Genomic DNA, 27575 nt, shown 5'->3' on the forward strand with positions numbered 1-27575 from the left:
TTGCAGATGACATGATACTATTCCAAGAAAATCCTAACGATGCTACCAAAAAACTGTTAGAGCTCATCAATGAATTTGGTAAACTTGCGGGATACAAAATTAATAGAAATCAACTACATTTCTATTTACTAACAATGAAAGACCAGAAAGAGAAATTAGGGAAACAATCCTATTAACTGTCACATCAAAAAGAATAAAATACCTAGGAATAAACCTACCTAAAGAGACAAAAGACTTGTACTCTGAAAACTACAAGAATCCAATGAAAGAAATCAAAGATGAATTCCCGTCATGGCTCAGCAGTAATGATCCTGACTAGGATCCATGAGGATGCGGGTTTGATCTCTGACCCCTCTCAGTGGGTTAAGGATCTGGCATTACCATGAGCTGTGGTGTAGGTCAAAGATGCAGCTCAGATCTTGCAGTGTTGTGGCACAGGCTGGGAGCTGTAGCTCTTATTTGACCCCTAGCCTGGGAACTTCCATGTGTTGCAAGTGAGGCCCTAAAAAAGCAAAAAAAAAAAAAAAAAAAAAAATCAAAGATGACACAATCTGATGGAAAGATATACCATGCTCTTGGAGTAGAAGACTCAACATTGTGACTATACTACCCAAGGCAATCTACAGATTCAATGCAATCCCCATCAAATTACCAACAATATTTTTTCATGGAACTATAACAGAATATTTTAAAGATTGTTTTAAAAATATTAAAGCACAAAAGACCCAGACCAGCCAAAGCCATCCTCAGAAAAATGGAGCTGGAGGAATCAGGCCCCCTGACATAAGACTACACTACAAAGCTACAGACATCAAAACAGTATGGTACTGGTACAAAAGAAAAGTAGATCAGTCAAACTGGACAGAAAGCCCAGAATTAGTTTCTAAGGGACCTACAGTCAACTAATCTATGATAAAGGAGGTAAGAATATACAATGGGGAAAAGACAGTTCATTCAACAAATGGTGCTGGGAAAATTGGACAGCTACATGTAAAAGAATGAAATTAGAACACTCCCTAACACCATACACAAAAATAAACTCAAAATGGATTAAAGACTTAAATATAAGACTGGATATTACAAAACTCTTGGAGGAAAATATACGCTGAACACTCTCCAACATAAACCACAGCAATATCTTTTATGACAATAAAACCAAAAATAAACAAATGGGATCTAATATAACTCAAAAGTTTTTACACAGAAAAGAAACCCTAACGAAACGAAAAGACAACCCACAGAATGGGAGAAAATATTTGCAAATGAAGCGACTGACAAGGGATTAATCTCTCCAAAACATATAAACACTTCCTGCAGCTTATTACCAAAAAAAAAAAAAAAAAAACCTCAACAAAAAATGGGCAGAAGATCTAAACAGATAATTCTCCAAAGACGACATACAGATGGCAAAAAAACACTTGAAAAGATGTTCAACATCACTATTTACTAGAAAAATGTGAATCCAAACTACTATGAGGTACCACATTAGACCAGCCAGAATGGCTGTTATCAAAAAGCCTACAAAGTAAATGCTGGCGAAGGTGTGGGGAAAAGGGAACCCTCTTACACTCTTAGTGGGAATGTAAATTGGTGCAACCACTATGGCAAACAGTATGGAGATTCCTCAAAAAACTAAAACTAGAATTACCATTTGATCCAGCAATCCCACTCCTGGGCATCTATCCAGGGAAAACCATGATTTGAAAAAGTACATGTACTCCAGTGTTCACTGCAGCACTATATACAATAGCCAAGATATGAAAGAAACCTAAATGTCCATCCACAGGAATGGATAAAGACAATGTGGTTTAAATACACAATGGAATATTACTCAGCCACAAAAGGAATGAAATAATGGCATTTGCAGCCACATGGATGGACCTAGAAATTATCATGCTAAGTGAAGTTAGTGAGACAATGAGACACAAATGTCATATGCTACCACTTAAAAGTAGAATCTAAAAAAGGATATAATGATCTTCTTTGCAGAACAGATACTGACTTACAGACTCTAAAAAACTTAGGATTTCCAAAGGTTGTGGGGGGAGGGATGGGCTGGGGGTTTGGGATGGAAATGCTGTAAAATTGGGTTGTGATGAGCACTGTACAACTATAAATGTAATAAAATTCACTGAGTTAAAACAAAACAAAACAAACAAAAAAAAAAAGGAGACTATAAGGGCCATGATTTGAATTCCCCAGAATAACACTGGGGTCAAAAGTTGAAAAGAGAACAATTAAACTAGTAAAGAATAATCATAACATTGTTTTAATTTATGTTACTTTTATAGTGTGAGAGATGGAAAATTATGAAGCACATAGATGAATACAAATTACAGGGTGAAAAATGTCTTGAGAACGTAGACAGCAGGTAAGTCTTACATGTCTAAAAGTCTTGATTATATATTCTAAAGTGACTTACAAATAAAATGAAATGAAACTTTATTTCAACTCTTGTCATAATTTGCTAAAAGGAGCACAATTTTGAGATTTTTTTGCACATACAACATACAAAATTAAACAGAAATGCCTAGTATTGTAAAACACTGGTTGTTTTCCAAACAAATTGCTGAGTGCAATGAAAATAAAAATTCAAAGCAAAGATAAGAAAATGTTAGGAAACAAATTAACATTGGCGATGAAAAGACCAGCAACATGCAAGGAAGATCCCCTTAAGAGCATTCATTATCCATAATTTCCATGAGTCCTAAAAAATGTAAGGATGACAGACAGGAATGCCTCTAGCATGAAACATCAATAGAATGTGATCAGTATTTTGGCCAAAACTACACGGTATTTATAGAGAAGACTTAGAATTACAGATATACACCGTTTTATGCTCGGTCTTAATTTTAAGCAAGTGTAATTAATAACTGAACATAAACCTAAGGGATATAAAATTATATAACAATATGCTGTGCCCATTATTATAATTATTAGAAACAAAATCTAGGAACATTCAAATACTTTTTTTTCTGATTGTACCCACAGCATATGGAAGTTCCCAGGCCAGGGACTGAATCCAAGCCACAGCTGCAACCTACGCTACAGCTGCGGCAATGACAGATTCTTTTTTTTTTTGTCTTTTTTGCTATTTCTTTGGGCCGCTCCCGTGGCATATGGAGGTTCCCAGGCTAGGGGTCGAATCGGAGCTGTAGCCACCGGCCTACGCCAGAGCCACAGCAATGCGGGATCCGAGCCGCGTCTGCAACCTACACCACAGCTCATGGCAACGCCAGATCGTTAACCCACTGAGCAAGGGCAGGGACCAAACCCGCAACCTCATGGTTCCCAGTCGGATTCGTTAACCACTGCACCACGACGGGAACTCCAATGACAGATTCTTAACACGCTGTGCCAGGCCAGGGATGGAACTTGCACTGCTGCAGAAACAACACTGGATCCTTAACCTGCTGTGCAACAGAGGGAGCTTCTCAAATACTTTTTATCATTGGTAAAAGGTTTTTACTTTTACTCTGTTTTTTTTTTTCCTTCTAAAGAGATTTAAAACATCATTTACCTTTAAACGAACAATTCTCAGAAAGATATCTTCTCTCATGCTCATCTCAATATCAAAACGAGAAAGTCTTTTGTCTGCTTCTGTACTTGCTGCTCGTACTTCTTTGTCAGAGGAGACATGCTGGGGAAAGTCTAGCATGGTTCGTTCCACTGTTAATAGAGCGAAAGACCATATGGACTCATCGAATCAGAAATAATAAAAATGCCTCATACCTAGACGAATGATTGTAAGTTTTTCAATTTTATAGTTTCTGTAAAGGCTCCTAAGGTTATCAAAAAACAGCATCAAATGCAGGACTTGGCTATTCCAGTGGCATTATTAGGAAAAATAGGGTGTGTACTGAGTACTTATCAAAGCATGTCTAGGGTGCAATTTATTAACTGGGAATGTAGGGGAAAAAAGATGCAGTTCTTTTTTTGGTCATTGTTGAATTTTTTTTTTTTTTGCTATTGAATTGTACTTTTTATTTATTTTGTCTTTTTGTCTTTTTAGGGGTACACCCGCGGCATATGAGGGTTCCCAAGCTAGGGCTCTAATTGGAGCTGTACCCACTGGCCTACGCCACAGCCACAGCAATGCCAGATCCGAGTCACATCTGCGATCTACACCACAGCTCACGGCAACACCTTAATCCACTGAGCCAGGCCAGGGAGCGAACCCGCAACCTCGTGGTTCCTAGTCGGGTTCATTTCTGCTGTGCCACAAGGGGAACTCCAGATGCAGTTCTTATACTGAGGCATCTTACAGTCTTGGAGTTCGGGGTATGAAAAAATACATGAGGGAGGTTCCCACTCTGGCTCAGCAGGTTACAAACCTGACTAGTAATCATGACGATGCAGATTTGATCCCTTCCCTCCATCAGGAGGTTAAGGATCTAGCATTGCCATGAGCTGTGGTGTAGGTTGAAGATTTGGCTTGGATCCTATGTGGCTGTGGCTGTGGCATAGCCTGGCGGCTGCAGCTCCAATTCATCCCCTAGCCTGGGAACTTTCATTTGCCAATGGGTCACCTTGGTGTATAGTAGAAAATTGACAGAACACTGTAAACCAGCTATAATGGAAAAAATAAAAATCATTATTAAAAAAATTTGGTGGTTGTAATATTTATACATTTGTATCTGATATCAGTGAAATACTCATACTGTAGGAAAAAAATCAGTATGGCTTATAGTGATAGTTGTGATTATGCTGTGACAACGAATACATTTTTATTTTTACAACTTTGAAGGTATTGTTGAAGGTATTGTAAATAGGTAAAATTTACACATGTGATACATGATAGACAGTAAAGCTAACCTTTACATAACATGAAATTGCCCAACTAAACAAGATAACTTACATGAGTCCTCTTACAACGTTGCACAATGTAAAAAAAAAAAAGCCATAAAAATCTGAATAAATTCAGGAGTTCCTGTTGTGGCACAGCAGAAACGAATTTGACTAGGAACCATGAGGTTGCAGGTTCAATCCCAGGCCTTGCTCAGTGGGTTAAGGATCCGGCATTGCTGTGAGCTGTGGTGTAGGTCGCAGGCGAAACTCGGATCTGCCGTTGCTGTAGCTGTGGCACAGGCTGGCAGCTGTAGCTCCAATCAGACCCTAGCCTGGGAACCTCCATATGCCACAGGCGCAGCCCTGATAAGCAAAAACAAAACAAAAACAACAACAAAAAAAACTCCCAATAAAGTCAAAATGTCTCTTTTTAAAAAATCAGTTTAGATAATTATTTTAGGATATGATGTAATATATCTTTTTTTGTCCTTTGATTAAAGAAAGAATGGAACTTAAGATATAAAATTTAATACATACAACACTTGTTTAAGTGAGTTAAATACAGAGTTACAATTTCTGTTTACTTTTTAAAATTAGCTAAAAAAGATAATACGAGGGATTAAAATTGCTCAAGAACTTAAATGAGCAGAACAAAATGCAGGAGTCTAAAAGTGGAAACATATTCTTAAACTAACAATAATATTGAAAACCATTTCCTTCCTTACTTTGCCACAAAGATCTGGAACCAGACTTATGTTCTCACTGTCAAGCTATAAATAATGCTGATGCTTGGTACCTGACACTAGACAAATGTGGTTTTAACAGCTATTGCAGGTGGCAGAATGAACTCTGAAAACATACACAAATAAGAGATTGTTAGTCTTTAAAAATCTCTTCTCAGAGTTATGATCCTGGCAAAGCTGAAACGAATCCTACTAGGAACCATGAGGTTGTAGGTTCGATCCCTGGCCTCGTTCAGTGGGTTAAGGATCCGGCATAGCTGTGAGCTGTGGTGTATGCTGCAGACGCGGCTCAGATCTGGCGTCACTGTGGCTCTGGTGTAGGCCAGCTCCAGCTCTGATTCAACCCCTAGCCTGGGAATTTCCATATGCTGTGGGTACGGCGCTAAAAAGCAAAAAAAATTAAACATATAAAATAAAAATAAAAATCTCTTCTCAAACTCAAACATTTTTGTGATTAACCCACAAAGATAAATTTGCAGGAGAGCAAGAACAAATATCACAAAACTAAAGGTATATTTAAAAGATGTATGATTGAGTGGTAAAATAGAATTTAAGATAATTATGTTTAAAAAAAGTTTTTTTTTCTCCACTGATTTTTGTATTTGTTAAAAGCATGAGCTAGCAGGATGGCGCACTGTCTTAGCCGTGAGTGAAGAAGTGAGAGTGTGAACCAAGAACAAATCATACACAGTGTGGGAGATATAGTATTAAATTGCCACCTGGAGAGTTCCCATCGTGGCACTGTGGTTAACGAATCCAACAAGGAACCATGAGATTGCGGGTTTGATCCCTGGCCTTGCCCAGTGGGTTAAGGATCTGGTGTTGCCTTGAGCTGTGGTGTATAGGTCGCAGATGGGGCTCAGATCCCACATTGCTGTGGCTCTGGTGTAGGCTGGCGGCTATAGCTCCAATTAGACCCCTAGCCTGGGAACCACCATATGCCGTGGTTGGGCCCTAAAAAGGACAAAAAGACAGGGAAAAAAAAAAAAATAGCCAGCTTGGAAAGATCCGCTGAATGGGGACCAACTTCAACTTTGACTGCAAGACCAACCAGATTTTTTTTTACTTATGAATTCAAAGTCAAGGCTCATAACAAGATTTAATGGCCAGGGAGTACCCTTCATGGCACAGTGGAAATGAATCTGGTTAGAATCCATGAGGATGCTGGTTTGATCCCTGGCCTTGCTCAGTGGGCTAAGGATCTGGTGTTGCTGTGAGCTGTGGTGTAGGTCGCAGACACAGCTTGGGTCCTGCATTGTTGTGGCTGTGGTGTAGGTCAGCAGCTGCAGCTCTGATTCAACCCCTAGCCTGGGAACCTCCATATGCTGCAAATATGGCCCTAAAAAAGCAAAAAAAGAAAAAGAAAAAGATTTAATGGCCATTAATGAGAACGAAGCAGTGGGTAGTAAGAGGCCAGAAATGAAGAGGTAAGAGAAAGTAGCCAAGTCTCTATTATGGGAGGGGAATAGGGTAGGGAACTCTTGGTGGGGTAAAGACATAGCTAGATCACTAGGGCTGTTCAGGATTCTGTAAATTCCAGAATATATATAGATGTTTATGATACTCCATTCTACAGATAGCTTATGTTCTTATGAAGCCTGGATACTCAGTCAGGTTTGTTTAGTCATAATCATCCTACAAAATATACCCAATCCTTTGAGGTAACTAGTATAAATCTTCATTCGTTATAACCAAAGGGTCTAATACTTGTATTATAAAAAGAATATATATTAAATATAGGAAATATGGAGAACAGAGAAAAGCATAAAAATTAAATTAAAAATCAACTATAAACCTAGTACCCAAGATACTGGTGATTATTAAAATTTGTTTTCTTCTAGTTTTCTGCTTTTTTTTTTTTTTTGGCCACACCCATGGCATGCAGAAGTTTCAGGGTCAGGGATTGAACTTGCCCCCACAGCAGTGACCTGAGCCACAGCAGTGACAATGCTGGATCCTTAACCCACCGAGCCACCAGGGAAGTCCATCTTTCTTTGTCTTAATGTTACTAAATACTGTTTCTAAACATGACTTTCATGGCTACATAATGTTATAAAAGGTAAATGTATCATAGTTTATTTAGCTAGTCTACTGGTTGACACTTACGGGTTATTTCCAAGCTTCTGCTATGATAAATTTATACAATGTTTATACATAAATTTATACATGATTTTTCCTATACCTGAATATTTCCTTAGATTATATAAATGTCTAGATGTACAATTAATACTGGGCTAGGGTATGAACTTCTTAAAAGTTTGATAATATATTGCTCTTCAGAAAGCAGATGTCATCAGGGTATATGTTTTATAGCAACTAAGACATTTTTTAAAAATTATAGTGGATTTACAATGTTCTGTCAATTTCTGCTGTACAGCAAAGTGACCCAGTTACACATATACACATTCTTTTTTTTATCTTCTTTTTTATTTATTTATTTATTTATTTTATTTTTATTTTTATTTTTTTTTGTCTTTTTGCTATTTCTTTGGGCCGCTCCCGCGGCATATGGAGGGGTCGAATCGGAGCTGTAGCCACTGGCCTACGCCAGAGCCACAGCAATGCGGGATCCGAGGCGCGTCTGCAACCTATACCACAGCTCACAGCAACGCCGGATCGTTAACCCACTGAGCAAGGGCAGGGACCGAACCCGCAACCTCATGGTTCCTAGTCGGATTCGTTAACCACTGCGCCCAGACGGGAACTCCACATTCTTTTCCTCATATTATCTTCCATCAAGTTCTATCACAAGTGACTGGATATAGTTCCCTGTGCTATACAGCAGGGCCTCATTGCTTATCCATTTTAAATTTAACAGTTTGTATCTACTAACCCCAAATTCCCAGTCCATCCTACTTCCTTCCCCTTCCCTCTGGCAACCACAAGTCTGTTTTCTATATCCATGACTTTGTTTCTGTTCTGTAGATAGGTTCATCTGTGCCATATTTTAGATTCCACATATAAGTGATATCATATGGTATTTGATTTTCTCTTTCTGACTTACCTGACTTATTATGAGAATCTCCAGTTCCATCTATGTTGCTGCAAATGGCATTACCTGGTTCTTTTTTATGGCTATTAAAAGTTTTGATATATATTGCTCTCCAAAAACCAGTTGTAACGAGGGTATACATTTTATAGCACCTTTGCCACATAATAAAAAATCTTTAATCTTGGATAATATAAATTCTAAGCAATTATGATTAATCATTAAGCAAAAATCAATGTCCTGTAAAATTGGAAAATGAACTGCCAAGACAGAAGGCATAAAATGGTTTATGCGCCCACAAAATGAAATATTGATGTGCTTTTGCATCCTACTCACCTATATACTTCACTTCCACATCTGCCAGTGCCTGCAAACAGTTCTCATAAGTTACCTCTTCAATGTCAAGCATTCCAATATCATCATACACCTGTTTGGTCTGCGCAATCAGCTCCTCAGTTCTTCTTTTAATTTGCTCTGGTGAAAGATCCCATCTTAAAACATTTCTGCCATCCACAGTATAGGAAGACATTGCCTGAAGAGGAGACATTGCTTCTCTCCCTAAAGTCATTCTCAATAAAATCCCAGAACCACCAACCCTAAGAAGAGTCAGAAAAGGGATAAAAATTAGACATTTCTGTTGGTCCAAAGTCAACACAAATGTGTAATATTGGGAGTTCTGTTGTGGCTCAGGGGTAACGAAACCAACTAGTATCCATGAGGACACGGGTTCTATCCCTGGCCTCACTCACTGGGTTAAGGATTGGGCACTGCTGTGAGCTGTGGTGTAGGTCACAGATGTAGCTCAGACCCAGCATTGCCGTGGCTGTGGTGTAATCTGGCAGCTGTAGCTCTGATTGGACCCCTAGCCTGGGAAACTCCATATGCCATGGATGGTGCCCTAAAAATACAAAAAACAAAAAACAACAACAACAAAAAGCCCCAAACTCCCACAAATGTGTAATATCTAATTAAATTTAAAATTAAAAGAACTTTTTAATAAAATTGAGCAAATTTCTCTTCAGTGACTACTTAAGCACAAGACTGAATACTCTTGTGTTTTCTTTTTTGTTGTTGTTGAACAGTTATAGAATTAATGGAACTTGGACTTTCTGAACACTGAATTGTTTATGTAATTAAATCACATGGAGAAATAGTTAGGTGTCAAAGACATAATAATTGCCCTTCATAAATTAAATCAGTACTCTTTCTTTAAACATTTTTCCTCTGCTAATGTCCACTACTAAGTATAAAGACTCAAAAAAACATTTTGAGATTCAGCAAGGAAACATTTTCAAAATTCTCTTTACTGAACAAAAATTAAAAAAAATATTTTGCCAAAATTTCATGTAAACTAACTATGGCAATTTGAATTTAAGACTTGGAAAATAAACTGGCATTATTCTAAAAGATAAAGAAAACAACTAAGAATAATACCAGGAGTTCCCGTGGTGGCGCAGTGGTTGACGAATCTGACTAGGAACCATGAGGTTGCAGGTTCGATCCCTGCCTTTGCTCAGTAGGTTAACGATCTGGCGTTGCCGTGAGCTGTGGTGTAGGTTGCAGACGTGGCTCGGATCCCGCATTGCTGTGGCTCTGGTGTAGGCTGGCAGCTACAGCTCCGATTCGACCCCTAGCCTGGGAACCTCCATATGCCACGGGAGTGGCCCAAGAAATGGCAAAAGGACAAAAAAAACCCCCAAAACAAAAAACAAAAAACCCAATAACATCAGAAGTTCCCTTTGGCTCAGCAATAACAAACCCGACTAGCATCCATGAGGACTTGGGTTCAATCTCTGGTTTCACTCAGTGGGTTAAGGATCTGGAGTTGCTGTGAGCTATGGTGCAGGCTGCAGATGAGGCTCATATCTGGTGTTGCTGTGGCTGTGGTGTAAGCCAGCAGCTATAGCTCTGATTCAACCGCTAGCCTGGGAACTTTCATATGCCACCAGTGTGGCCCTAAAAAAAGACAAAAAGAAAAAAAAAGAATAATGATATCAATCCTTTACTCCCTTAAAACATTTTAAAACACTGAAACTAAAAATTGATACTGCAAGTAAGGCTATATATATTTATATTATGTAATTATTGTAATATATAATCATAGAGCTCATGAATAAAAATATTATAGTACCTGATATTTATTATATTTAGGCATTGTACTAAATGTTTTCCATTAATTAACTTAGTCCTTACAACCCCATGAGGCAGATACTATGGCTATTTCCATTTTGCCAAAGAGGTAGCCAAAACACAGAGAAGTTAAGCAATTTGCCCAAAGTCACACAGTTAGCTATATGGTATGAACTAGGATTAAAACCTGGTGATATATATCCAGAATCCACTCTTTTAACCACAATGCTAAACTTAATTCCTATTATCTTACAAGATTCCAATAGGACATTATGATGTAGGCAGGGCAATATTCCCTTTCAACAGATGATGCAATTGCGGCTCAGAGAGGCTAATTGATTTGTTTAATGTCATTTGTTCAACAAATATTTATGAGCACACTCTGTATCTGGTCATTGTGACCAGCGCCAAGGATAAACAGGCAAACTGACTGGGACTCTGCTACTTATAATTTAAGAGAGAAGGCAAATTGATAAATTGTCTATCGTACTACATTGAGATGAGTTCTATAATAACCCAGGAGAACTCTGAAAGATCACAGAAAGACCAGAAGGAGCAATGAGCAAGCCAAGATCTGAACAATATGCAGAGAATATCCAAAGGTGAAAGGCTATAAGGGAAAAAAAGCCTGAAAAGGAAACAATGCCTAAGTACAGACTAGAGAATGAAGAACCGTGGGAATCATTTAAGAGCTCAAACTTAACTCTGAAGGCAATGAGAGAGCCACTGAAGGGTTTTAATCAATTGAGAGATGAAAAAAGACATGATTTATAAAGAAATTATTCAAAATTGTAATTAGTTGAAATGTTTAGAAAAGAGGGATCATTCCAGAGACACACTGTATCTGTAATTGGGGTAAAATATTATGGTATGCCTAACTAGGAAAGGGGGGGGGAAATCCAGTGATTTAAGAATTATTCAGTAAGTAGAATCACTATGACTTGGTATTGACCAGATGTGTAGAGGAGGTAAGAGACTCAAGGATGACATCCAGGCTTCTGTCTTGGAACTGGAAGGCACCAGGGCTAAAATATGGAACTTAAACAAAGGAGGAGGCTCTCTGGGGGACAGAAAGAGAAATTCAATTTTTAAGGCAATTTATGCAAAGTCTGAAATGGCTGTGGCAAATGTAATAATAAATCATTAATATTAGATGCTAATTGGAGTTATATAGGTGGTTGAACTGGTCCAAGGGAATTTGCAGAGTTGGAACAGAAGAACAACTGAGTTCTAATTCTAGTTTATCTATTTAAAAATTTTGTCTTTTTAGGGCCACACCTGCAGCACATAGAATTTCTCAGGCTAGGGGTCGAATCAGAGCTGCATGTGCCAGCCTATGCCACAGCCACAGCCATGCCAGATCCAAGCCAAATCTGCAACCTATACCACAGCTCACGGCAATGCTGGATCCTTAACCCACTAAGCAAGGCCAGGGACTGAACCCTCATCTTTATGGCTCCTAGTCAGGTTCATTACTGCTGAGCCACAATAGGAACTCCTCTAACTCTAGTTTAATCAGTGAGGTAAGAAGGAAAACCAAGTAAGGTGGTTTCCAGGAATTGTGAAAAGCAAGCACTGCAAAAGGGAGGGAGTGACTCACAGAATGAAATGATGCAAAAACCTCAAGAAAGATGGAGGAGCCTGTGTTGAATTCAGCAAGAGGAAAGCCATAAAGGATCCTGGCAAAGGCAGTGTCAGCAGGATGCTGAGGGTGCAAGTCAGATTACTATGCCTGCGGGTTTTGGAGAAGGTAAAGAACAGGGGAAGGAGGAAATACACCTTAGCAATTCTCCACAGAGCTGGCTGTGAAAACAAGGAGAGCTAACACCACAGAAGGGGCTGAGACGCAGAGGAGTGCATTTTTAACACAAGAGAAACCAGAACAATGACCCCCTTACCCGTCTCTCCATGAGAATGCTCCTGTGTGAAACAAACGGGATGATGGTTACACTCAAGCTGGCAGAATCTTTTCTAATACATTTCCACATTTCTTCCTCAACCAGTTGAGTTATATATTCACCAGGAGTCATGCCTATTTGTTCCAAAACCTGTTTATGCCTATCACACTCAATTTCGTGTAATTTAAATGTTACTGATTAAAGGTATGCACATAAAGAATGATCTGTTGTTTAGGTAAACTGTCTTGGGAATACTTTTAAAAAGACGGTTACTAAAAAGCCAAAGGAAAAAAAATGCTGTTACAGAAGACTGAGAAAAGAATTATGGAGATTCAGAAGGCTTCTTAATTCAGATTGCTTATGTGTGCCTGGAGTGTTCCTGCTCCACTTTAAAGAAACTAAAACTGGAAATGAAGAATAATGCATTTTTGGAAAAGTTCATGCAAGGACAGTGAGGAATGCCAATCAAGTGATTCACACTTAACAAAAAGACATTGTTCTTTCATCGAAATATTTGAAAATTAATATACAGGAGTTCCCATTGTGGCTCAGAAGGTTAAGAATCTAACATAGTGTCCATGAGGATGCAGGTTCGACCCCTGCCCTCGTTCAGTGGGTTAAGGACTCGGTGTTGCTGTGAGCTGTGGTGTAGGTTGCAGACGCAGCTCAGACCTGGCATTGCTGAGGCTGTTGTATAAGCTGGCAGCTACAGCTCTGATTCAGCCCCCATCTGGGGAACTTCCATATGCCACAGGTGCAGCCCTAAAAATAAATAAGTAAATACATTTTAAAAAAGTAAATTAAGGAGTTCCCGTTGTGGTGCAGCAGAAACGAATCCGACTAGGAACCATGAGGTTGCAGGTTCGATTCCTGGCCTCGCTCAATGGGTTAAGTATCTAGCGTTGCCGTGTGGTATGTGTTGCAGACGTGGCTCAGATCTGGTGTCGCTGTGACTCTGGCATGGGCTGGCGGCAACAGCTCCATTAGACCCCTAGCCTGGGAACCTCCAAAAAAAAAAAAAAGTAAATTAATATATATTTATGTTTTGTTTCAATACATTGAGCAATTTACTACTTTTTATAATTCTATTTGAAACCAATTTTTTAAATTAATTATTAAATGACCTATGGAGCAAGGTCATAATGGAAGTAGGAAGAAATGGCATATAATCCATGGGCAGAGCAAATTGCTTTTGATAGGAAGAGATCAATAAAACAGGTAAAATGGAAGTAGTAAGGTTATAGTAAAAAATAAGTGAGGTGTGTGAATTTAAGAAGTCAAAGGTTAAGCTGTCTGACAAGAACAAGGGTATTTCCCTAGGAGTGGATGGTTGATATAAATGCGTTGAAGGGTACAAAGAACAGAGAGTCTGGAATTGGAAAGACTGGCTATATGAACACTGGAGTCAGGGGCTCAATGGCTGGGCCTGAGGGCAGAAAAGAAGACTGAAGCAGGAGCCAAAGTCTTCAAAGGATGGAGGGACCAAGCAGGTGGTTGAGAGAGGGCATCAAGAATGGGGAGGCCAGACTGTGAGCCTGGAAGGTGATTTTACACAATGGTGAAGAAGTGGTCTGGGAGCATAACTGAAACAAAGTGGGAGTTGGAGAACAAAGATGTGTTGAGAGAGGGAAATAGGGAAATACTTTCCTCATGGTTGAGCGGATTTCAGGAAAGGTTAAGAGGAGAAGAGAGGATCCAGAGAGTATGAAAAAAACGGAGGCATTTATTTACTATGGCACAGAGCAAAATACAAAAACAACAAAGCAGGAATCCAAGTTCAACCAACAGCTAAACACATGTTGGTTGTCCGGCTGTTCACCTCTTCCCCCATCTAATTAGACACATTTTCTTCTCAGTACCTTTGCACCCCCTACAAAAATCCATGATCTTCGAAGGTGGCTTCCCCTTCTCTCAGAACTCCTGTGAGAGAAAGGGCCTTGTGCCTACTGACTATAACTGAGCAAGCTGTGCCCTTGACTGCAGCTGGCATCCATTTTACGAGAAAAAGTGGAATCTGACTTATGATGAAAGAAACACCAGGACTGGCAGAATAAAGGAAGGAAACCAAATATTTACTGACATCACTGATACCTGAGACCAACTGATTTGGAAGCCTGCTCCAGAGCTGGACTTTCCAGTTATGTGAGTCTACTGTTTAAAGCCAGTCTGAATGTGGTTTTATGTTATTTGCCTCATACAGGATCCTAACTGAAAAAGGAATGAAAACTGATAAAGGACTGGAGGTCAGAGTATAAGAAATGGGTGACTAGAGGGTCTGGCAGGCTTGGTGGTGACCTAAAAGAACAGGAATGTGAAGTTCAGGGTGTGGAGCAGGCTGGAAATTTCCAAAATAATTATTCCCACAATCCCTTGTGGATACATAGAACTAAGACCTTGAAGGAAGAGTCAGCCAGGACCACGACTGGTTGGACTTCTGAGGAGGAAGCTGCAGAGCACGTGAAGAGGCCGGCCATGGGATTACTGAGGTGAAGATTGACAAACAGAACGTAAGTCTTCTGCATCTCAATACCCTGCTCTTTTCACCACTCCTCTTAGTACAAACCAATTACTGTGGATATTTTCACTATTGTTAAACAGCTTTAAAAGAAAATTACGTCAGAGTTCACACTGTGGTGCAGTGGGTTAAAGATGTAGCTGTGTCTCTGAGGTGGTACGGGTTCAGTCTCTGGCCTGGCGCAGGATCTGGTGCTGCAGCTGTGGCGCAGGTCATAGCTGCAGCCTGGATTCAATCCCTGGCCCAGGATATACTGCAGGTACGGTTGAAAAAAGGAATAGAAAGAAAAAAAGAGGGAAGGAAGGAAGAAGGAAAGAAAGAAGAAAGAAAATTACATCAAACATTTCACTGGTAAGATGTCCTCCAATGGTTTTCATTTCTTCCCCTAGCATTTATCAAAAAGGTGAGTGTTTGGTCACAACACACAAGATTTCAACTCAGTTAAACTGATCATCAGCAGCTCTACCCTGGCTGAATGGCCATACGGACGATCACCGTCGTACAGTTCCTGATGCAACTAATGAACAGCCACCCCTTTCTTAAAGTAATATTATTCCCTAAATGTTGAAGGGGTAAAAAGAAAGGAATAGAAGTTAGTAATCATGATTTCACGAGTGAACACAACACATGAAAAATTTTATCTTACATCTTCTATTCTCACGTTCTGGGATTTTGTCTGAATTCCTTTTAGGATTTATAACTCTCTTTACCAAAGAAAAGGAATGGAGACAGGATTCCCTTACACTTCTAACTAAAACATTTTGATCTACTGAGAATTTTTCTCTTTGAATTGTCTTTGCTTTCCACTGCCATTGTGCTGAGTATTCCTCCTTTCCCCCTTTATTATGATTTCAAGCTCATTCAAAACTTCGGACGCTGGTACATTTATTTCTTCCTCCTCTTCAGTGTCTCTGAAGCCCTAAAGAACTGCACCAGTACACAGTCATTCTAGCATCTGTGCTTGCAACTTTGAGAATCTGGTGAGGATTTTCGTATTGACTTTTTGCAACTGAGAGCCGCAAAAGTTTGAAAGCAGGCAACACACCATGATCCTGCCTTTGTCTATAGCAGTTATTATGTGCAGTTATATGAATATGAAAATCTAGATTAAATCTGAGACTCCTACTGTCTAATTAAACACTAGGTTTTTTAGGATCCCCCCCACCCAAACTTCCAGGCTATTATTTCAGTCCCAACCACCTTGAGACTTCATTTTCTCCTCTGTCTTCAGAGCACTTTTCAACACACAACTCTGAAATTTCTAACCAAGAAATAATACAGAATGCCACAGTGGAACTGACCAACAGGTGCATTTGTTAGGGGTCTATTCTCCTGTGTGCAAAAAACAAGTACTTAGAAAAGAGAAAGCGCATGGCATAGACTATGAGAGAGATCATCGGGCTGCAGAATTTTGCTTGGACAAACGAGCATGCCACAGTTACTGTGAGTTAATTATTGTCTTAAAACTTTAGCAAAACTTTCATGGAATGTACTTTCAGAAATGTTCTCCTGGATTCATTTTCTTCTAAAGCATAGTTTAAAGACCTCAACTTCCTCCTATCCAGGCATCTTTGACTATTTCAGTTCATACAGATCTGAGGTTCTATCACCTTTTATTTGTATCATTCATTTTAGATATTTCTTTTCTTTTTAGGGACGCACCTGTGGCATATGGAAGTTCCCAGGCTAGGGTTCAAATCAGAGCTGCGGCTGCTGGCCTATGCCACAGCAAGGCCAGATCCATGCTTCATCTGTAACCTACACCACAGCTGTGGCAACGGCAGATCCTTAACCCACTAAAAGAGTCCAGGGATCGGACCTGCATCCCCATGGATACTAGTTGGGTTCTTAACCTGCTGAGTCATAATGGGAACTACCATTTTAGACATTTAAATTACTGTCATCTATCTCTTCAATTGGTTTATACTGTATTTTAAATTAGACTAGGACTTTCCAGCACAGTAACCACTGTACCTATCTTGTGTCGCACCCCAGCACATTGCAGAGCACAGAGTAGTTGCTTTATATATTTGAAACATGATGGTTTTGTATGGCTTAAACATGACCTCAAACCACCTCCCTTCACCATCACAAGTTAACATCCATACAGGAAAGTGTGTTTTATGAGAGTCAGGACTAGAGCAAAATTCCATCATGAAAAATGTCACAACTTCCATTTCCCCAGAAATTATATTTAACCCATGTTTCCATCCTTTCCCTCTGGTGTTACTGTGTTGTAGTATGTAGTTTGGATGGCCTTTCCTGAAATTTGCCCCAATTCTTTAAAATATTTGACAAATATTCCTAGCGTTTTCTTTGGAATTAATGTTTCTCTACACGCTGCTGTTGAGGGCCACATTTCATCAGTCCTCACAATTGGAATTTTAGTTATTTCTCATCTGGCTATTTTGTCAGAATCATCCCTTTTAAAACTTGATTCCTACTGTGCACAAACTTGTTTTTTTTAAGTCACTGATTTAACTATGTCACTCCTTTCCTTACAACTTATAGGCCACAGCTCAAGGCCAAGTTGCTTTTATCAGAGCATTATAGGGCTCCTTAATTTTGCCTTTCAACCGAGAATTAATCTTACTACACTGTGCTTACCAAGAGAGAAAATTCAAGTTACAAAATTTTACCTGAAGATTCTTGGTATTAGTTCTTGGTACTAGTCCATTAACACACCAAACATATGTCAACTTGGTGTTTTCTTTCTACTCCAGGTGTCCTTTTAATCCTCACATTCCTGCCACTGTCCCAAAGGTTGAAGCCTCTCCAAGTGGTGAACCTCTCCCTTACTCCCAGTCTCTCCCCTGCTACTCAAACCTCCTTACACTCCCAACCTCTTCACAGAGCACTGTTTTTTCCACTTTGTCTTCAACAAAACCTGGACCCCTGCAGAACCTAATGCTGCCTCAAAGCAGTGTGCTCATTCTCCTAAGGTTCTCATCCTATGGATCCTTGGGACAAGATGAAATTTCTCCTAGATGCCTCGACATAGTTTCCAAGGCATTACTGTGCTACAACTCTATTCCTCTGAGGCAGCAGCCTTCCTGCTATACCACTCACTATTATCAACTGACCTCCTTGCCACTCCCTTCCATTTATCAAAGATCTGGCTCTGCAGTCTTTTCCATTGTAAGCTCCAAAATCATCCCAAGGCAACTCTTAAGGTGAGGTGGGTGAACTATACCACTTCCTTAACTTCAGTTTCTAGACCTATTTTGCTCCAAGAACCTTCATATTTATTCTTCTTACCACCACTTGGAGATGCTCCCAAGACATGATCAATTCTGGTATTGTACTCTGACCACCTTCTACCCTTTCAGGTTCCATTTCTCTACTCCTGTGATTCTTATTTTTCTTTCTCCTTTAGACCTCAGGTCCTTTGATTTCTATTCTCACTTGATTAGGCATTTCTCATAGCTCCATTTAGACCTGGAAAATTACTGCACTTTATAGGGGCCCACTTTGGTCCTCCCGAATCTGCACCATGATCAAAAGAGCTAAGAGGAGGCGCCCATGCACAGCTCCACCCCTGCTGACCACACAACTATGCTCTGAGTACCCAGGACTCCAGAATTCCTTGCTCAAATGGCTCCCAGAGCCTAGGCAGGTCTCTTCCCTGAGTCAGCTTTTTGAGGTTGAATTGGACCACTGGTGTGTACAACTCTCAGACTGAGGTGTGGTCATAGGTCGGGGAGAGTGTGGTTGGAGCTTGGACTTACAGGTAGAGGTGTCCTGTGCATGTGAGCCCTTCAAGGTACAGGAGGGAGCCAGGGTGGTCTTCCAATTGGACTGTTGTCCCAGGTTGCACAGATGTCAGAAGTGAGTCTCATCTACCTATTCAACATCCTTCATTAAAACCCCAACTTCCCTGCTCCCAGACCTTTGCTATATCCACATTAAAAACCTCTGCTCAGGGAGTTCTCTTGTGGTGCAGTGGGTTAAGGATCCAGGGTTGTCAGTGCAGTAGCCTGAGTTGTTGCTGTGGCGCAGGTTTGATCCTTGGCCTGGGAATTTCTATATGCTGCGGGCACAGTCAAAAAGCAAACCCCCCCCCCCCCAAAAAAAAACCACCTCTGTCCAGGACCCTTTTAATCAGCCACCTTCCCAATTCTTACATCCATATTTCCAAACAGGGCTATGGGTTTTGATGCTATTATATCATACTCCCTAATTTGAGCTGAATTCTAAGGCTTCAGGAAAATCCATTCATGAAGATCTGCCTCCCATTTCCTACACCGATTATTTCAAACCACAACCAGTCTATCCAAATTTCTTTCTCCAATTTGCCACTCACTGACCTTGCTACCTATGTTACTGAGGCCATCAGAAATTTCCTCCAATTTCCCACCTACGAACGTAGCGACGTCTATATCATTTTTCTCTCTGTACTGCTAACTAGGAGAAAAGCTATCTTAGTCAAAGCCAACTTCTCACTCTGTACATGGGTCCTATTCAATCGCTTCCAGAACACTCAGTGAAACATTCTCTCTTCTAGTAGAATCTTAAATGTCTCCTTTGTTCTGCCTCTTCACATGCACATGTGTGCTCAAGCATTTACGTTTCTTCGTCTAAATAAAACAAAATCTTCCTTGATCCTGGGTCCTCTACTAGAAAACACCCACTATTTCTCCCCTTCCTTTCATTCCCAAGATTTTTCAGTTGTCTAGCCAGACTTGCTGTCTTCACATACTCACCTCTGATTGTTCAACCTACTTCAGTATGGATCCTCATAAAAACATGAATCTCTCTCTCAGCAGGATCCCCAATGATTTCTATTGAGCCCAAGTGACAATCTTCAGTACTTACCTATTGTTACTTTTTGTGATATTTACCTGTGCTGCAATTCCTTCTTTTTTTACTCCCTGTTTTAGAACGTTCCTCTCCTTTAGCACCTGTGATGATACCTCTTTTCATTCTCTGTCTCTGGCTCTATTGTCACAATTTTCATCATTTGCTTTTTCTTTATCCTCTTCCTTAGGACTCTTTGCTGTTCCTCAGGATTCCCTTCCACACTCCCTTTTCGTCTCTTTTCATTTTGCACACTCTTCCTAGAGTGTTCTGGTCCACTTGCACAGCTACAAATGACACCCACAGCTACAGATTTCCACATCTCTACCTCTAGCCCAAACCTCCTGGGTTCCACATCCATGTATCTAATGCCTATTGGATATCTCCACGTGGATGTCAATGGTCACCTCAAATCCAGTATGTCTAAAATTAAACTGACCGTCTTCCTTACCCCCCAGAACCAAACCTGTTGTCCTATATTCCTCATCTCAGTGAAGATCACCAGTGTGCATTCGGTTGCCCAAGTCAAAAACCTAAGTGACTCTCTGGATGTTTTCTGATCTACTTTCCAGACCTCCTGCAGAGTAATTTCCCTAACATGGAAGTCTGATCATGGCACTCTCCTTCAGTGGCATGGTTTAGGACCAAGTTCTAACTTCACTGAACCTGAGGATCAAGTTCAAGCTACTTAACGTACAAGGCTTTTCTGGGTCTGCTCCTGTTTCATGGGCTTTCTCAATGCCATTCCTTTGCCCTCAAATCTATGCTCTAGGCACAAATAACTACTTTCATATCTCCCTAAAATTGTTAGGCTCTCTTCAGGCCTTTGTGGCCATCTTTCACTCTGCCTGGAACACCCTTCCTCTCTTTTATGTTTGACTTAACTTTCAGATCTCAGTTCATACTTCACCTTCTCCAGGAAGTCTTCTTTGACTACCTCCAGCTCTCTTAGAAATTATTCCTCTGTAGTCCTAAACTATCCTACATGTACACTGACCAATGCACTTACCACACTGACGAGTATCCACCTGTTTACTTAGCTGTGTCTTCAATAGACCCTGAGCAGTGACTGGGTTTTAGTGCTATTTGTAGACCCTGAGTCTATTTATGATACCTGTGTATTTTCACAAAAATACACAAAAAATTCTACTTAATGTTATTTAATAATTTCTTCTACTATTTACATGTCTAATATATAGGTAGTTCCATCTGAAAGCATGTAACTTCCATGGAACATTAAGGAAGATGAAGTAGCTTGAAAAGGATGGCATATACTGGATACTCAAGAATCCTGAAATCTACTAATAATTTTTCTTCTGAATGGACTGATGCTTTGGAGAATCAGATGCAGAAGTATCACTCAATAATTATTGAGCCCTCCAGTTTGGGTACATATAGCCCCCTAACAAAAGTAAGCATAAGGTATTTGAGTCACTAGCATTCCAGACAACAGCTTTTTCATTTGTGGACTTTTTAATTTGGCTTAGGATCAAACTGTTTTATGAACAGAATGTTCTAGAACTGAATGCCTTAAAGTAACTCAACTTTAACAGTAAACAGAGATTCGCATTCTTAGCCAAGATTGTTTCTTTCAATGTTCTTTAGCAGAATTAATGTCCAGAAAGATCATTCTTGCTTGGTTTCTTAGTTTATGGAAAATGTAATTAAGCATAGTAAAATGATTTATGTCTCTACTCACTCCCACATTCTTTTTCTTAGTTTTAAGGAAGGTTTGTCCCCCAATCTATGGGTTTCAGCTATTGAGTCCTGCAGTTTTCCAACATACTGTCTTCATTCACTTCCTTGCCTACTGCTTATTCTTCTACATTATGCCACCAAAAGGGCTCTGGCAAACATCAATTTTTTTGCTTTCCAAGTTCTTCTTCCATTTTTCTGACCATTTCTTCTCTGTCTCCTTTGGTGCCTTCTCTTCTTGCACCCATTTAAAAATGTTGGGTGTCTCCCCTGGTTCCATCCAGATCACAGCTGGAGCTCCAGACCCACAGATGTCTCAGGTGCCACACATTCAAAACTTGATCTTTCTCATGAATTCACAATCTCAGTTTAGCACCCTTCACCTAGGTTCCCAAGTTAGAAATTCGTCACACGAAAGATGAGTTTCATCATCATCCTTGATATTTATTGAGTCTATTGAAAGAATCTGAAAAGGAATGCATGTACAACTGAATCACTCTGCTGTACAGCAGAAATTAACACATTGTAAATCAACTATACTTCAATAAAACTTTTAAAAATGAAAAAAAAAGAAAGTCTATTAATGCGCCAGGTATTATAACCAAGTGTTTACATGCATTTTTAAAAATTTAATTTTATTGGAGTATAATTTAAAATGTTGTATTAATTCAGGTGTACAGCAAAGTGAATCAGTTGTACATATAAATATATCCATTCTTTTTTTCCCATATAGGTTATTCAAACTATTGAGTAGATTTTCCTGTGCTACATAGGAAAATCTCATTCATCACCTACTTTATACAGTAGTGTGTATATGTAGGTTCTCATTCATCATCTACTTTATACAGTAGTGTGTATATGTTATTTCCAATCTCCCAATTCTTCCCTCCCTGCAACAGTTTCACCTATGTTAACCATGAGATTGGTTTTGAAATCTGTGCATTTCTGTTTTTAAAATAAATTCTTTTGTGCTATTTTTATTAGATTTCACACATAAGTGATATTACATGATAGATGCTTTCTTCTGACTTACTTCAGTCTGTATGATAATCTCTAGGTCCATCCATGTTACTGCAAATGGCATTATTTCACTCTTTTTTAATTGCTGAATAATCTATTGTATATATGTACCACATCTTCTTTTTCCATTCTTCTGTCAATAGGCGTTTAGGTTGCTTCCGTATCTTGGCTAAAACATAATGCTGCAATGAACATTAGGGTGCATGTATCTTTTCGAATGATGGTTTTATCTGAATATATGCCCAGGAGTGGGACTGATGGGTCATGTGGTGATTCTATATTTAGTTTTCTGAGGAACTTCCATACTGTTTTCCAGAGGGGTTGTACCAACTGACATTCCTATCAACAGTGGAAGAGGGTTCCCTTTCCTCCACACCTTCTCCAGCGTTTATTGTTTGTAGACTCTTTGATGATGGGTATTCTGACTGATGTGAGGTGATACCTCAGTGTAGCTCTGATTTGCATTTCTCTAATAACTAGTGATGTTGATCATCTTTTCATGGTTTTTTTTTTTTTTTGCCATCTGTATATCTTCTTTGGAGAAATGTTTAGATCTTTTGCCCATTTTTTGATTGGGTTTTTTGGTTTTTTTGATATAAAGCTTCATAAGATGTTCGTACATTTTGGAGATTAATTCCCTGCCAGTTTGTTCATTTGCAAAAATTTTCCCCCATTCTGTGGACTGTCTTTTTGTTTTTTTGTGGATTTCTTTGCTGTGCAAAAGTTAAGTTTAATTGGGTCCCACTGGTTTTTGTTTTTATTGTCATTATTCTAGAAGGTGGATCAAAAAAAAGATATTGCTGTGCCTTACATCAAAGAGTGTTCTGCCTACGTTTTCTTACCAGAATTTTATAGCATCTGGCCTTACATTTAGGTCTTTACTCCATTTTGAGTTTGTGTATGGTATTAGAGAATATTCTAATTTCATTCTTTTACATGTAGATGTCCAGTTTTCCCAGCACCACTTACTGAAGAGACTGTCTTTCCTCCACTGAGTATTCTTGCCTCCTTTGTCATAGATTAGTCGACCATAGGTGTGTGGGTTTGTTTCTGGGCTTTCTATCCTGTTCCAGTGATCAATATTTCTGGTTTTGTGCCAGTACCATACTGCTTTAATGACTGTAGCTTTGTAGTATAGCCTGAAGTCAGGAAAACTGATTCTTCTAGTTCTGTTTTTTCTTTAAATATTGCTTTAGCTCTTTGGGGTCTTTTGTGTTTCCATACACATTTTAAAATATTTAGTTCTAAAAAAAATATTTTGTTCTTGTTCTGTGAAGAATGTCATTGGTAACTTGATAGGGACTTCACCGAATCTATAGATTGCCTTGGGCGGTACAGTCATTTTGACAATATTGATTCTTTCAATTCAAGAGCATGGTATATCTTTCCATCTTTGTGTCATGTCATCTTTGATTTCTTTCATTAGCATCTTATAGTTTTCAGTATACAGGTTTTTTGTCTCTTTAGGTAGGTTTATTCCTAGGTATTTTATTCTCCTTGATGCGATGGTAGGTGGGACTGTTTCCCTAATTTCTCTTTCTTTTTTTTTCTTGTCTTTTGTTGTTGTTATTGTTGTTGTTGTTGTTGTTGCTATTTCTTGGGCCGCTCCCGCGGCATATGGAGGTTCCCAGGCTAGGGGCTGAATTGGAGCTGTAGCCACTGGCCTACGCCAGAGCCACAGCAACGCGGGATCTGAGCCGTGTCTGCAACCTACACCACAGCTCACGGCAACGCCGGATCATTAACCCACTGAGCAAGGGCAGGGACCGAACCCTCAACCTCATGGTTCCTGGTCGGATTTGTTAACCACTGCGCCACGACGGGAACTCCCCTAATTTCTCTTTCTGATCTTTCATTGTTAGTAATAGAAAAGCAACAAATTTCTATGTATTAATTTTATTTTCCTGCAACTTTACCAAATTCACCGATGAGCTCTATCAGTTTCCTGGTATTGTCTTTAGGATTTTCTAGGCACAGTAACACATCACCTACAAACGGTGATAATTTTATTTCTTGTCCAATTTGGATTCCTTTTATTTATTTATTTATTTTTGTCTTTTCTTGGGCCGCTCCTGCAGCATATGGAGGTTCCCAGGCTAGGGGTCTAATCAGAGCTGTAGCCGCCAGCCTATGCCAGAGCCACAGCAACGGGGGATCCGAGCCGCGTCTGCAACCTACACCACAGCTCACGGCAACGCCAGATCATTAACCCACTGAGCAAGGCCAGGGATCAAACCCACAACCTCATGGTTCCTAGTCAGATTCGTTAACCACTGAGCCACAACGGGAACTCCTGGATTCCTTTTATTCTCTGATAGCCGTGGCTAGGACTTCCAAAACTATGTTGAATAATAGTGGTGAAAGTGAACATCCTTTACTTGTTCCTATCTTAGCAGAAATGCTTTCAGTTTTTCACCTTTGAGAATGATGTTAATGGTGGGTTTGTCATATATGGCTTTTATTATGTTACATGCATCTTCTTATTTAATCCTTTCAACCAGCCAAGAGGCAGGTATTATTAACACAGTGTTACTGGGCACAGAGAAGTAAAGTAGCTTGCTCAAGGTCACACAGCTGGTATGGAGCTGGGATTTAAACCAAGGCCTCACTACAGAGCCTGTATTCCTTACTATGCTATACTCATGTTATATCTGCATCCTTGAAAAGCTAAACATCAGATTTCTCACCAAATGTACCTCCCTGATCTTCCACTCTGCTTACTACTGGGAGAGAATAAGATAGGTAGTTAAAGCATACATATTGACATCATGTGTCTGATTTCTTACCTGTACCACTCCCTGAAGGCCAGTTGCAAGGGCTGTGGAGGAGTGCTCCACTTAAGCTTTCATCCAGCTCTGAAAAACAGGCCATGTAGGCATGGGCAGCTTAGGCAAGGGCAGCTTAGGCATGGGCAGCTTTTAATCACCCATTTCCAAAGAATAAAACAACTCAAACTGGGACAATCTGATGGCTACCTTTGAACTGTGGTTTCATTTTTTTTCCTGAGGTCTTTGTTTAACTAGTCTTAGGTAAGCAGTAAACCATTGGATAAAGTGTTTTCCTAGGAAATTGTAAATGCTTTTTTAAAGCAGTCGGGCAAATACATGATCTACATTTCTTACAGATAAGTTACAGTTGAGGCATTCTAAGAAAACTTTCTCTGCAACAAATGCTAGCTTTTTATTCCCTAGTGATTTCTCAGATGAGAAATACTGACATTATCTGTTATTAATAATGCCTACACTGCAGATTATATTCTTCCCCAAAAAGGCTCATTGCAAAGGGATTTCCCATGAAGTAAATTAGTCGATTCAGTCATTCCTTCAGTAAATATAGAGGTTACAAAGATGAGTAAGACATAGTTATCACCCTCCAGTAGCTTATAGACTTATGAAGAAGAGGCAGAGATGGATTAGAATATCAGGCAGCAAATTTCATGCAAATAAAACAATGGGGAATTTAGAAGACAGAGCAAGAAATCTATCTTGGGGAGGTTTTTTTTTTTTTTTTTTTGTCTTTTTGCTATTTCTTAGGCCACTCCCATGGCATATGGAGATTCCCAGGCTAGGGGTCTAATCGGAGCCGTAGCCACCGGCCTACGCCAGAGCCACAGCAACGGGGGATCCGAGCCGCGTCTGCAACCTACACCACAGCTCACGGCAACGCTGGATCATTAACCCACTGAGCAAGGCCAGGGATCAAACCCGCAACCTCATGGTTCCCAGTTGGATTTGTTAACCACTGCGCCACGACGGGAACTCCATGGGGAGGTTCTTATATTCCTCTCACTCTATACACACACACACACACACACACACACACACACAAACACACACACCCTTACAACTTGGTTCTCTTTTTTCTTTATACCCTTTATATAAAAACTTTATTATTAGTAGTAGTATTATCTGTCAGTAAACAGCTAACAGAACTGATCTAGAATAGCTTACTTTTATTTTTTTCAACTAGCATTTGTGGAAGGTCTTCTAAGTATATTCCAGGAAATGTTACTTATAGTACCTACTTCTTCTAAATCCTTAAGTTTTATGTTTTGGCATCTATATGTCAACTTGATCTATATGAATCTGCATTGAAAAAATTTTAAATAAATGATACTTCTCCTGAAGACTGTTTGGTCTTAAAAAATCTGTTAGGAAGAAAGCATTAAAAAAAAAAAGGAAGAAAGTATAAATAAATGAATTAAGTCCCTATATAGTTCTTGGTACTCAGTAAATATTTGTTGAATTAAAATCTGTGTGAAAACTGAATGCCAGCCATAGGTTAGTTGGAGTACACTAAGAAGGCTGACTGATCTCTTCTCCCAGGTCAGGGCAAGAATGAAGACATTTTCCTCATTCCACTAGAAAGTACGCTCTTTGAGAAGATAGACCATGTCTTAATCATCTTTTTACTTTTTTGGAAAATGTGAAAGAACCTATCAGCGCTTAGCATATATTTTATAACTGCTGAGTCAAGTATAAAAAAGCATTACAAAATCTAAATAAGCCTGTCCTAGAATGACTCAAGTTTAGCCCTAGATACTAAGTAAATAAAGTGATAAAGCAATCAAGAGAATATGCTAAGACAATAAAATTTTAAAGAAAAGCAATTAAAGTGAGGGATATATCATAAAGACACTCTGAGTCATGGATAGATTCTCTTATAGGACAGACCAGTACACTTAGAAAGCAAAGTACTACAATTTGACTGCTCTTGCTTCCACCTGCTGGTATAGGAAAATAATTTTTAGATTGTGTATAAAATGTTTAGAAGCTCTAGGAAAAAACTGTACAAAAACTCTTGAACTTTCCAAGTGCTCCTGCCAGGGTAAATTCCCATAAACACTTGTTCATAATACTATATTAGGTACTGAACAGAACTACCCTAAATGTAGAGACATTCCAGTGGCCTTTATTCTGAGTAGCCTCCAGAGCCTGATAAAGCCAAAAGTATTACCCACTTTCTTTCACGGTGCCATCCTTTTTTTGTACTCACAAGTG

The 27575-nt window shown here is 39.4% G+C and overlaps 2 protein-coding genes across 5 annotated transcripts in view; one reads left to right on the forward strand and one right to left on the reverse strand.

Moving 5' to 3' along the window:
• The window catches only part of NLN (neurolysin), a 110281-nt gene that overhangs the window by 65086 nt on the left and 17620 nt on the right, over positions 1 to 27575 (reverse strand). For 2 of the 4 annotated variants that reach the window (XM_047798949.1, XM_047798880.1), the window contains exons 2-3: positions 8857 to 9116; positions 3521 to 3669 (exon numbers count right to left, since the gene is read on the reverse strand). In XM_047798949.1, coding sequence (XP_047654905.1) covers positions 3521 to 3669; positions 8857 to 9116 — 409 coding nt within the window. Of the gene's footprint in view, positions 1 to 3520; positions 3670 to 8856; positions 9117 to 12548; positions 12618 to 25361; positions 25427 to 27575 lie in introns of those variants that run through there. The other 2 variants (XM_047799102.1, XM_047799020.1) reach the window with 2 other exon arrangements.
• Positions 14706 to 27575, forward strand: part of SGTB (small glutamine rich tetratricopeptide repeat co-chaperone beta) — a 69121-nt gene continuing 56251 nt past the window's right edge. The window contains exon 1 of the mRNA XM_047799285.1: positions 14706 to 15055. The gene's annotated coding sequence lies outside the window, so the exon portion shown is untranslated. The remainder of the gene's footprint in view (positions 15056 to 27575) is intronic.

Source organism: Phacochoerus africanus, chromosome 1, assembly GCF_016906955.1.
Source record: "Phacochoerus africanus isolate WHEZ1 chromosome 1, ROS_Pafr_v1, whole genome shotgun sequence".
In the NCBI taxonomy this organism is placed as follows: domain Eukaryota; kingdom Metazoa; phylum Chordata; class Mammalia; order Artiodactyla; family Suidae; genus Phacochoerus; species Phacochoerus africanus.